Source organism: Mesocricetus auratus, unplaced genomic scaffold, assembly GCF_017639785.1.
Source record: "Mesocricetus auratus isolate SY011 unplaced genomic scaffold, BCM_Maur_2.0 Super-Scaffold_2245, whole genome shotgun sequence".
In the NCBI taxonomy this organism is placed as follows: domain Eukaryota; kingdom Metazoa; phylum Chordata; class Mammalia; order Rodentia; family Cricetidae; genus Mesocricetus; species Mesocricetus auratus.
In genome coordinates this window covers 30,172,378-30,182,974 of record NW_024429180.1, presented here as the reverse complement: position 1 = coordinate 30,182,974, position 10,597 = coordinate 30,172,378, and the positions used below count along the sequence as shown (strand labels likewise).

Below are 10,597 nucleotides of genomic sequence, written 5' to 3'. Positions count from 1 at the left end.
TCTGCTTCTGAAAACCCTAACCGCCTCTGGATCCAAATCATTAGCTCGCACAGCCCCCATTTTCAAAAACTTATCATTGAGATGACCCAGCACTATGAAAGTAGTCTGCCTGAAGACTTGAGTGTGAACGTAGGAGACTTTGTAGCAGCACGTTACTCTGTAGATGGTTGCTGGTATCGAGCCAAGATTCTTAGTACCCTGGAAAATGGGCACTTGGACCTATATTTTGTTGACTTTGGAAATAATAGGAACTGCCCAGTGGAGGATCTGAGGGCTCTCAAGATGGACTTCCTGATCCTTCCTTTTCAAGCAATAGAATGCAGTCTGGCACGGATTGGCCCCTCAGGTGAACAGTGGGAAGAGGAAGCTCTTGATGAGTTTGAAAGACTCACTGCCTGTGGTGCCTGGAAGCCATTGGTGGCCAAGTTCTCTGGCGATGTCCATAATGGAAAGTCAACTTGGCCAGAAATCTATTTGTATGATACCAGCAATGGGCAGGAACTTGATATTGGGTTAGAATTAGTTCGTAAAGGATATGCAGTCGAACTTCCAGAAGATGTGGAAGAAGATGGAACTTTCCCATATACGTTGAGGATGGACATGATGGACATGATGGACGTGATGGACATGGCAGAGGAGGCAGATTCTTCTTTTTCCAGCATAGTCAGTGAGACCAGAATGATGATCCCTGAAGAGTTACCTCGTGCCTATTCCTGCCTCAGCTTAACAAAAGCCGAAGTGTTCAGAAGAAGATGTAGAAGAGTCGCATCAATATAAAGGCCTCATGGGGAAGGGAGTGCTGAGGATACTGAAGAGAGTTCCATTGTAGTATTCCTTCAGGTATTTGCTTATGAACTTTCTTGTAAATGCAAGTAGAAGAAACGTAGAGACAACTTAGGACATGTTAAATTAACAGTATGTCTGTATACACACATCTAGAGAAATAAAGAATGTACTTCTGCTTGGAAAAAAAATTGTATGTAGCATTTCACTTCAACTACATGAACAGAAATCTCTTCCAAGGATTCCAAAGAAGTCAAAGGAATAGCGCTTCCGTGGCTCAATATTTACTTGATAATTTCCTATCAGTCAAATACAATATTTTAGCTGCTCTGACGATGAAACATGTGTTATGGAATAAAAAGTTTTATAGTCTGAATCCCCTCCATCAGGGTGCGATGCATTTTACACTGTTGCTGATACCTATGCATTGCTAATAGTCACTTTCTGATGTGTGTATACGAATGTGTGTGTGTGTGTGTGTGTGTGTGTGTGTATGAGAGTGATTACTGATTATAAAGCATCTTACATATTTGAGAGTTTTTCCTAAAAATATTTGAAATATTTGCTTTGGTTTTTAAATCAAAGTACATTGTTTCATACTTTGGTAAGTTTGTGCATCCATACAATGTATTCATCTCATATCCATACCTTTAACACACCCCCAAACTTATCCCAGGCCCTCTGTTAACTCCTGCTGTTTCATAAACCTCTTCTTTGATTTGGTTTGCTTCATTTAAATTTTTGTGTGTGTGTGTGTGTTCTCAAGAGAGGTTTTCTCTCTGAAGCCTGGCATCCTGGAACTTGCTCTAGACCTGGCTGATATCAAACTCAGTGACTCCCCTGCCACTTCTACACCTGTGATGGGGTTAAAGGTTATTGCTACCCTAAAGACATTCCCAGGAATCCAACAAAACCACTCAATCTCCATCTAAGAATCTAAGAAATAATGGACAAGGCACCATACATGTCTTTCCTATGTAATGAGATTGATCAGTACCTTAAGTTCCATCCTAGAACCTTTGCCCAGTATTGATGGAGGCAGATATCCACAGATAAGCACTGGACCAATCTCCTTGAGTCCAGTTGCAGAGACTGAGAAGTGATGAGGAAAGTGGTCAAGACCGTGCTGGGGGAAACCCACAGAAACAGCTTGACCTGAGCTAGTGGGAGTTAACTGACTCCTTGGGGAACCTGCATGAGACCGAACTAGGTTCCTTGAACCTGTGTGTGAGCTGGGGGTTTTCGGCAGTCTATGGGGCATCTGGCTTTGCAACCAGGATTTATCCATAATACATGAACTGTGTTTCTGGAACCCATTTCCTATGGGCTCCCATTAGAGGCAGGGAGGGAGGGCCTTATTTCTGTCCCAAATGATGATGTCCCAGACTTTGATGCCCCTTGGAAGGCCTCAGTGTCTGTTAGTAGTGGAGTGGGCGTGGGATGGGGAGGTAGTGGGTGGAGTGGGGGCTCAGAAGGCAGAGGGAACAGAGATTGCTGTTTGAAAAAGATTGCTTTAAAAATAGTATGTGTGCCACCACACCCGATTCATAACTTGTTCTGATTTAAAGACCCAAAGAGTCCAATTGGTGTTGCACATATGTGCATGGGTATAGGACCATACCGAGGAGCACAACCAACCTGCCTATCCACGCCCATGTACCCGATATTAACTAACTTAGGCTCCTCCAGGAGACATCAACTCTCATTAACTCAGCTAGCTTTAGGACCTCATGAGCTTGAGTACTGATTGGCTTAATCTTCTCAAAGTATACAATATGTAACTTTGCAGTTTTAGCTCTGAAATTCACTGCCACTGGCATCTGCTCTTACACACCATTCAGTGTTTAGCAGGGCCTCTTAAAAGGGCCTTGCAGTTTTGTTTTGTTTTGGTTTTATTTATTTTTTTTTTTTTTGCCGCTTATGTCGACACAGGAAGACTCCAGTAAGGGAGCCCTGTGAGTCTGCTTGTCTCTAGCAAAACAGAGCCCACCAGAGAAACATGTTGCTCTCTGCTCTTTTGTTTTTAGAATCCTCTTAAACTTTTGTCATTCTACTTGGTATTTCATGATGGGAGGTGGCCTCAGTGAGGAGACAGGGGAGCAGCGGAGGCTGATTACCATGTGAAGCAAACTTGTTTCAAAATTTAAAAAAAAAGTTCCTTTCTGCAAAAGTGTATGTGAATATGTGTGTGTCTGTTTGTGTGTGTGTGTGTGTGTGTGTTTACTGTGGAATGTATTGTGATAATTTCCCCAGGAATCTAGTTGTACTGGTTACCTCTGAAGACACATTTTCTGCATTTACTTTTCCTTACTTGTGACTCTTCTGGGAGGTGCAAGTATGACTTCCCCAATTCTATGGTTTCTGAGTGACTAGAAGTCAAGCATGTGTGTAGGTCCCAGCTGCTAAAGAACTAAATCTGAGGACAGCCTGGGCAACATACCAAACATCTGTCTCTGAAATAACAGTAATAACAATAATAACAATAATAATGGGAAAACTGACCCAAAGACATCTGAGTGACCAGAAACGATGTTGTAGTCGCTCAACAAACATTGTTTTGTCTGAGTGTTCATCCTGCTCCAGGCGTGAGAGATGATATTTCAAAACATCTCCGCATGAACTGGAGTGACTCTGTCCTCGCCACAGTGTGTAGTTTCTTAGTGGTCCAGGTACGATCAAGATGGCCGCCGGAATTCAGATTGTCAAGCACACTGCTGCTGCCCGCCACAGCCTCCCTTTCTATGGGCTGGAATCAGGGCCATTGGTCCACAGGTGCTCTCGACCCAAAGCTCCCTTATCTAGGTGGTGGCCATGGTGACTTATATCCACGTGGAGAGTCCAGGGCTCCGCCGCAGGGCCATGCAGTGTCCACCCCCTTTTTCCTCCTTTCAACAGAGTTGCTTTCCTCTCTCCTAGTCAGATGGAGATGGGGAAAGCATACAGGCAGAAGTTTCGTTTGTTTGTTTGGTTTTTGATGGAAGAGTTTCCTGTGCGGCTCTGTAGACCAGAGCTGGTCCAGAACTCAGAGAGATCCGCCTACCTCTGCCTCCCAATTGCTGGGATTAAAGGCGTGTCCCAACACCCTCCAGGAAAGCATAGGCCGAACTGCGCTGGTGGTGCACCGCTTTAATCCCAGCACTCCGGAGGCAGATGCAGGCAGATCTGTGTGACTTCCAGGCCTGCCTGGACCGACAGCCTCCAAAACAATACGGAGAAAACCTATCTAGCAAAAACAAAAAATAAAAAAATAAAAAAAAATAAAAAATAAACAAATAAATAAAAACAAAACAAACAAAAAAGAGAAGTGATTTACTTGATCCGTGAAAGCCCACCAATGATCCAAGGCCCCTTCTTTGTGAGTATGCAAATCTCATCCTCAGAGAAGATCCAAGGACTCCAAGGGCCTCCAGTTGGTTATTTAATCCTCAGCAGACACAGGATCCATTAACAGCATCTCCTTCCTGTGTCTCTAACTGCCTAGTGAGGTGGGCAGGCTCAGAGGTTTAATCCCAGTCATTGGCCTTCAGAGCAGATCTGCTCACCTAGTTTACAGGCAGCCAGGACAAGGATTACCTGTGGTTTAGGGAAATTGTCAGACTTCCAGACAGGCGTTGATTGGTGCGGGCGTGGCAGGTAGGCGGGGCAAGCCTCGGTTAAATAGCTGCCACCTGTTTGGCTGCTTCAGAGTGTTACCTGTGAGGTACAAGGAGAAGGAGCGCAGGACTTCGGAAGACAGGTAAAGCCAGGGCTGCAGAGAGGAGTTTGGGGGCTTGGGAGAGTCTGGGTGGTGGGCAGCCTGGCAACTGGAGGCAGAAGTGCCGGATTGAGGATGGGATCCATGGGGCCAGTGGTGGGTGTGCGGTCCTGCTTGGGTCCCCTTCTGGACCAGCTGTGCTCGGAGCAAGGGCTCTGGCCCCAGGGTCTCAGCTCCCATATCTGGTAGACCACTCGCCACTACTCGGGGCTCCTAGACTGGGCTCCTTTTGAAATAAGGGGTCTACTTGCCCCATTTTAGTCCCAATGGCTGTTTGCCACTGCAGGATATCTGGTTATTTATTTAGTGGCAGGGTTTGTGTGGATCTGGCTTCGAACTGAGCTCCTCTGGCTTTTACTTCTGGAGAGATGGAAGTACGGGCAAGCCCCAGAATATTCTACTTTGAACTGATTTTTCCCGTAGTCTTCCTTCCTCTTTGTTTGTGAGATGTAGCAGTACTAATAAAGACCCAGTAACAGGTATTGGGATTAAAGGTGAGGATCTGAGACGCAGAGTGGCCAGCCAGTAGAGTTCTCAACAATGCTCACAAGGAATGGGTGATCCTGTTCTCCAGACTACATCTGCCTCCACCAGATGTCAGAGTGTACTGAGCTCCTGTCTCCTCCCAATTTGGGCTGGGATTAAAGGCGTGGATCCCAAGTACTGAACAAACCTTGGTGTGAGCTGTTTTAAACGATCCGTTTCCTGTAGTTCAGGGTAGCCTTGAAATAGATCCTTCTGCCTGCTTCTCATGGGTGTTGGGATTAAAGGTATGTCCCACCACAGCCTGGCCTCTAACACTAGTGTGGCTGCTGGGAATAAAGGTGTGTCCCACGGCTCCCTGGCCTCCATAGCTAACTAATGCAGCTGCTAGATTAAAGGTGTGACCCGCTGCTGCCTGGGTTCACATCCTTCTGCCTTACTTACTTGGTGCTGGGGTTATGACCATGGCTTCCACACCAGGCTCTGTCCTCATCAGTGTTTTTGTGATATGCTGGTTTGAGTTCATTATCCATGCCTTAGGACAGCAATCCAGACACGGGAATCCTGATGCATGTTTTCCTGCTTTGATGGAGGAATGAAATACAGTTATTCGGGAAAGGGTGAAATAGTTGCTAAATAATTTCATGTACGTTACTTAACGTATTAAGTATCCTAAGACATTTTCTAAAAAGTGTTTTTTTTTTTTAACTAGAGCTTTTGAAATGGGGAAAATGGGCAGGTAGGGTTTTTTTTTTCTTTTTTCTTTTGTTTTATTTTTTTGGTTGTTTTGGTTATTTTATTTTGTTTGAGACATGGTTTCCTGTGTACCCCTAACTGTCAAGCTCAGAAATCCTCCTGCATCTGCCTCCTGAAAGCCATGATTAAAGTCATAAACCACCACTGTCTGTCTTAGTAAAGGGCGTTTTTGGTTTTTGTTGTTAACACTACCTTCTCATGTGTCTCTGCCAACAAGACAAGTTAGTGACCAAATACTTCTTGATTTGTTTGTTTCAGGATACAGCGGGAAAATGGCCACTGAACAAATTTTACAGACAAACCTGTCCACTATGGATAAAATAGCCCTGGGCCTTGGAATACCAGCAGGTGTAACTGTGGCCTATATTCTATACCGCCGATACAGGGAAAGCCGAGCAGAGCAATTGACACATGTTGGAAAAGATGATGTTCATATGGAAATGAGAGTGCCCCAGGAGGCTGTGAGGCTGATCATTGGTCGGCAAGGAGCCAATATTAAACGGCTGCGGAAACAGACAGGCGCTCGCATTGACTTGGACTTGGACTTGGACGATGAGGGTGATGAGCGTGTGGTGTTGCTGAGCGGCTCACCTGTTGAGGTGTGCAAAGCCAAAGCAGCAATCGATCAGATCCTGACAGAGAACATCCTGGTATCTGAGGAGCTCTGCGTCCCCCAGCGATCCGTGGGCAGAATCATTGGGAGAGGTGGCAAGACGATTCGTTCTATCTGTAAGGCTTCTGGAGCCAAAATTACGTGCGATAAAGAATCAGAGGGGTCGTTACTACTGTCAAGACTCATAAAAATCTCGGGGACACAGAAGGAAGTGGAAGCTGCAAAGCATCTGATAATGGAGAAAGTGTTAGAAGAACTTCGAAACAGGATTACCCTTTCTATTGTTCCACGAAAGCAGCCTATCTGTGTTAGAGGAGAGGAAGTCATAGAGCCAGGAGGGGCTGGCAAAGCAGCCTTATTACACCTGGAGGTTCCTGTCAGCAAAGGTGGTGGCGATATGGTTGCTGCAGCACCAGAAGAAGGTTCCTGGCAGACACCTAATGACGGCCTTCAGAATTCTGGTGTCCACAACTATCCAGAGACATCCGTGTTTGAAGTTGCCAGTGCCGACTTCATTTTCCGGGCCGATGAGTTCCTAGACGTCTTCGTTTCTGCTTCTGAAAACCCTAACCGCCTCTGGATCCAAATCATTAGCTCGCACAGCCCCCATTTTCAAAAACTTATCATTGAGATGACCCAGCACTATGAAAGTAGTCTGCCTGAAGACTTGAGTGTGAACGTAGGAGACTTTGTAGCAGCACGTTACTCTGTAGATGGTTGCTGGTATCGAGCCAAGATTCTTAGTACCCTGGAAAATGGGCACTTGGACCTATATTTTGTTGACTTTGGAAATAATAGGAACTGCCCAGTGGAGGATCTGAGGGCTCTCAAGATGGACTTCCTGATCCTTCCTTTTCAAGCAATAGAATGCAGTCTGGCACGGATTGGCCCCTCAGGTGAACAGTGGGAAGAGGAAGCTCTTGATGAGTTTGAAAGACTCACTGCCTGTGGTGCCTGGAAGCCATTGGTGGCCAAGTTCTCTGGCGATGTCCATAATGGAAAGTCAACTTGGCCAGAAATCTATTTGTATGATACCAGCAATGGGCAGGAACTTGATATTGGGTTAGAATTAGTTCGTAAAGGATATGCAGTCGAACTTCCAGAAGATGTGGAAGAAGATGGAACTTTCCCATATACGTTGAGGATGGACATGATGGACATGATGGACGTGATGGACATGGCAGAGGAGGCAGATTCTTCTTTTTCCAGCATAGTCAGTGAGACCAGAATGATGATCCCTGAAGAGTTACCTCGTGCCTATTCCTGCCTCAGCTTAACAAAAGCCGAAGTGTTCAGAAGAAGATGTAGAAGAGTCGCATCAATATAAAGGCCTCATGGGGGAAGGGAGTGCTGAGGATACTGAAGAGAGTTCCATTGTAGTATTCCTTCAGGTATTTGCTTATGAACTTTCTTGTAAATGCAAGTAGAAGAAACGTAGAGACAACTTAGGACATGTTAAATTAACAGTATGTCTGTATACACACATCTAGAGAAATAAAGAATGTACTTCTGCTTGGAAAAAAAAATTGTATGTAGCATTTCACTTCAACTACATGAACAGAAATCTCTTCCAAGGATTCCAAAGAAGTCAAAGGAATAGCGCTTCCGTGGCTCAATATTTACTTGATAATTTCCTATCAGTCAAATACAATATTTTAGCTGCTCTGACGATGAAACATGTGTTATGGAATAAAAAGTTTTATAGTCTGAATCCCCTCCATCAGGGTGCGATGCATTTTACACTGTTGCTGATACCTATGCATTGCTAATAGTCACTTTCTGATGTGTGTATACGAATGTGTGTGTGTGTGTGTGTGTGTGTGTGTGTGTGTATGAGAGTGATTACTGATTATAAAGCATCTTACATATTTGAGAGTTTTTCCTAAAAATATTTGAAATATTTGCTTTGGTTTTTAAATCAAAGTACATTGTTTCATACTTTGATAAGTTTGTGCATCCATACAATGTATTCATCTCATATCCATACCTTTAACACACCCCCAAACTTATCCCAGGCCCTCTGTTAACTCCTGCTGTTTCATAAACCTCTTCTTTGATTTGGTTTGCTTCATTTAAATTTTTGTGTGTGTGTGTGTGTTCTCAAGAGAGGTTTTCTCTCTGAAGCCTGGCATCCTGGAACTTGCTCTAGACCTGGCTGATATCAAACTCAGTGACTCCCCTGCCACTTCTACACCTGTGATGGGGTTAAAGGTTATTGCTACCCTAAAGACATTCCCAGGAATCCAACAAAACCACTCAATCTCCATCTAAGAATCTAAGAAATAATGGACAAGGCACCATACATGTCTTTCCTATGTAATGAGATTGATCAGTACCTTAAGTTCCATCCTAGAACCTTTGCCCAGTATTGATGGAGGCAGATATCCACAGATAAGCACTGGACCAATCTCCTTGAGTCCAGTTGCAGAGACTGAGAAGTGATGAGGAAAGTGGTCAAGACCGTGCTGGGGAAACCCACAGAAACAGCTTGACCTGAGCTAGTGGGAGTTAACTGACTCCTTGGGGAACCTGCATGAGACCGAACTAGGTTCCTTGAACCTGTGTGTGAGCTGGGGGTTTTCGGCAGTCTATGGGGCATCTGGCTTTGCAACCAGGATTTATCCATAATACATGAACTGTGTTTCTGGAACCCATTTCCTATGGGCTCCCATTAGAGGCAGGGAGGGAGGGCCTTATTTCTGTCCCAAATGATGATGTCCCAGACTTTGATGCCCCTTGGAAGGCCTCAGTGTCTGTTAGTAGTGGAGTGGGCGTGGGATGGGGAGGTAGTGGGTGGAGTGGGGGCTCAGAAGGCAGAGGGAACAGAGATTGCTGTTTGAAAAAGATTGCTTTAAAAATAGTATGTGTGCCACCACACCCGATTCATAACTTGTTCTGATTTAAAGACCCAAAGAGTCCAATTGGTGTTGCACATATGTGCATGGGTATAGGACCATACCGAGGAGCACAACCAACCTGCCTATCCACGCCCATGTACCCGATATTAACTAACTTAGGCTCCTCCAGGAGACATCAACTCTCATTAACTCAGCTAGCTTTAGGACCTCATGAGCTTGAGTACTGATTGGCTTAATCTTCTCAAAGTATACAATATGTAACTTTGCAGTTTTAGCTCTGAAATTCACTGCCACTGGCATCTGCTCTTACACACCATTCAGTGTTTAGCAGGGCCTCTTAAAAGGGCCTTGCAGTTTTGTTTTGTTTTGGTTTTATTTATTTATTTTTTTTTTGCCGCTTATGCCGACACAGGAAGACTCCAGTAAGGGAGCCCTGTGAGTCTGCTTGTCTCTAGCAAAACAGAGCCCACCAGAGAAACATGTTGCTCTCTGCTCTTTTGTTTTTAGAATCCTCTTAAACTTTTGTCATTCTACTTGGTATTTCATGATGGGAGGTGGCCTCAGTGAGGAGACAGGGGAGGAGGGGAGGCTGATTACCATGTGAAGCAAACTTGTTTCAAAATTTAAAAAAAAAGTTCCTTTCTGCAAAAGTGTATGTGAATATGTGTGTGTGCTGTTTGTGTGTGTGTGTGTGTGTGTGTTTACTGTGGAATGTATTGTGATAATTTCCCCAGGAATCTAGTTGTACTGGTTACCTCTGAAGACACATTTTCTGCATTTACTTTTCCTTACTTGTGACTCTTCTGGGAGGTGCAAGTATGACTTCCCCAATTCTATGGTTTCTGAGTGACTAGAAGTCAAGCATGTGTGTAGGTCCCAGCTGCTAAAGAACTAAATCTGAGGACAGCCTGGGCAACATACCAAACATCTGTCTCTGAAATAACAGTAATAACAATAATAACAATAATAATGGGAAAACTGACCCAAAGACATCTGAGTGACCAGAAACGATGTTGTAGTCGCTCAACAAACATTGTTTTGTCTGAGTGTTCATCCTGCTCCAGGCGTGAGAGATGATATTTCAAAACATCTCCGCATGAACTGGAGTGACTCTGTCCTCGCCACAGTGTGTAGTTTCTTAGTGGTCCAGGTACGATCAAGATGGCCGCCGGAATTCAGATTGTCAAGCACACTGCTGCTGCCCGCCACAGCCTCCCTTTCTATGGGCTGGAATCAGGGCCATTGGTCCACAGGTGCTCTCGACCCAAAGCTCCCTTATCTAGGTGGTGGCCATGGTGACTTATATCCACGTGGAGAGTCCAGGGCTCCGCCGCAGGGCCATGCAGTGTC

General features: G+C 44.8%; 2 protein-coding genes across 3 annotated transcripts in view; one reads left to right on the top strand and one right to left on the bottom strand.

The window, feature by feature from the left end:
- Nucleotides 1-5,228: 5,228 nt before the first annotated feature.
- The window catches only part of LOC121143179, a 28,148-nt gene continuing 22,779 nt past the window's right edge, over nucleotides 5,229-10,597 (bottom strand). Inside the window, exon 5 of the mRNA XM_040754426.1 lies at nucleotides 5,229-5,602. Coding sequence (XP_040610360.1) covers nucleotides 5,457-5,602 — 146 coding nt within the window. The 3' untranslated portion in view covers nucleotides 5,229-5,456. The remainder of the gene's footprint in view (nucleotides 5,603-10,597) is intronic.
- On the top strand, nucleotides 6,049-7,894 carry LOC121143064 (tudor and KH domain-containing protein-like). 2 transcript variants are annotated; one of them, XM_040754310.1, is made up of 2 exons: nucleotides 6,049-6,377; nucleotides 6,454-6,664. In XM_040754310.1, the coding sequence occupies exons 1-2, from the start codon at nucleotides 6,049-6,051 to the stop codon at nucleotides 6,575-6,577; spliced, it is 453 nt and encodes a 150-aa protein (XP_040610244.1). In that variant the 3' UTR covers nucleotides 6,578-6,664. The 2 variants fall into 2 exon arrangements, with proteins under 2 accessions (XP_040610244.1, XP_040610219.1); XM_040754285.1 differs by having other exon boundaries at nucleotides 6,049-7,894.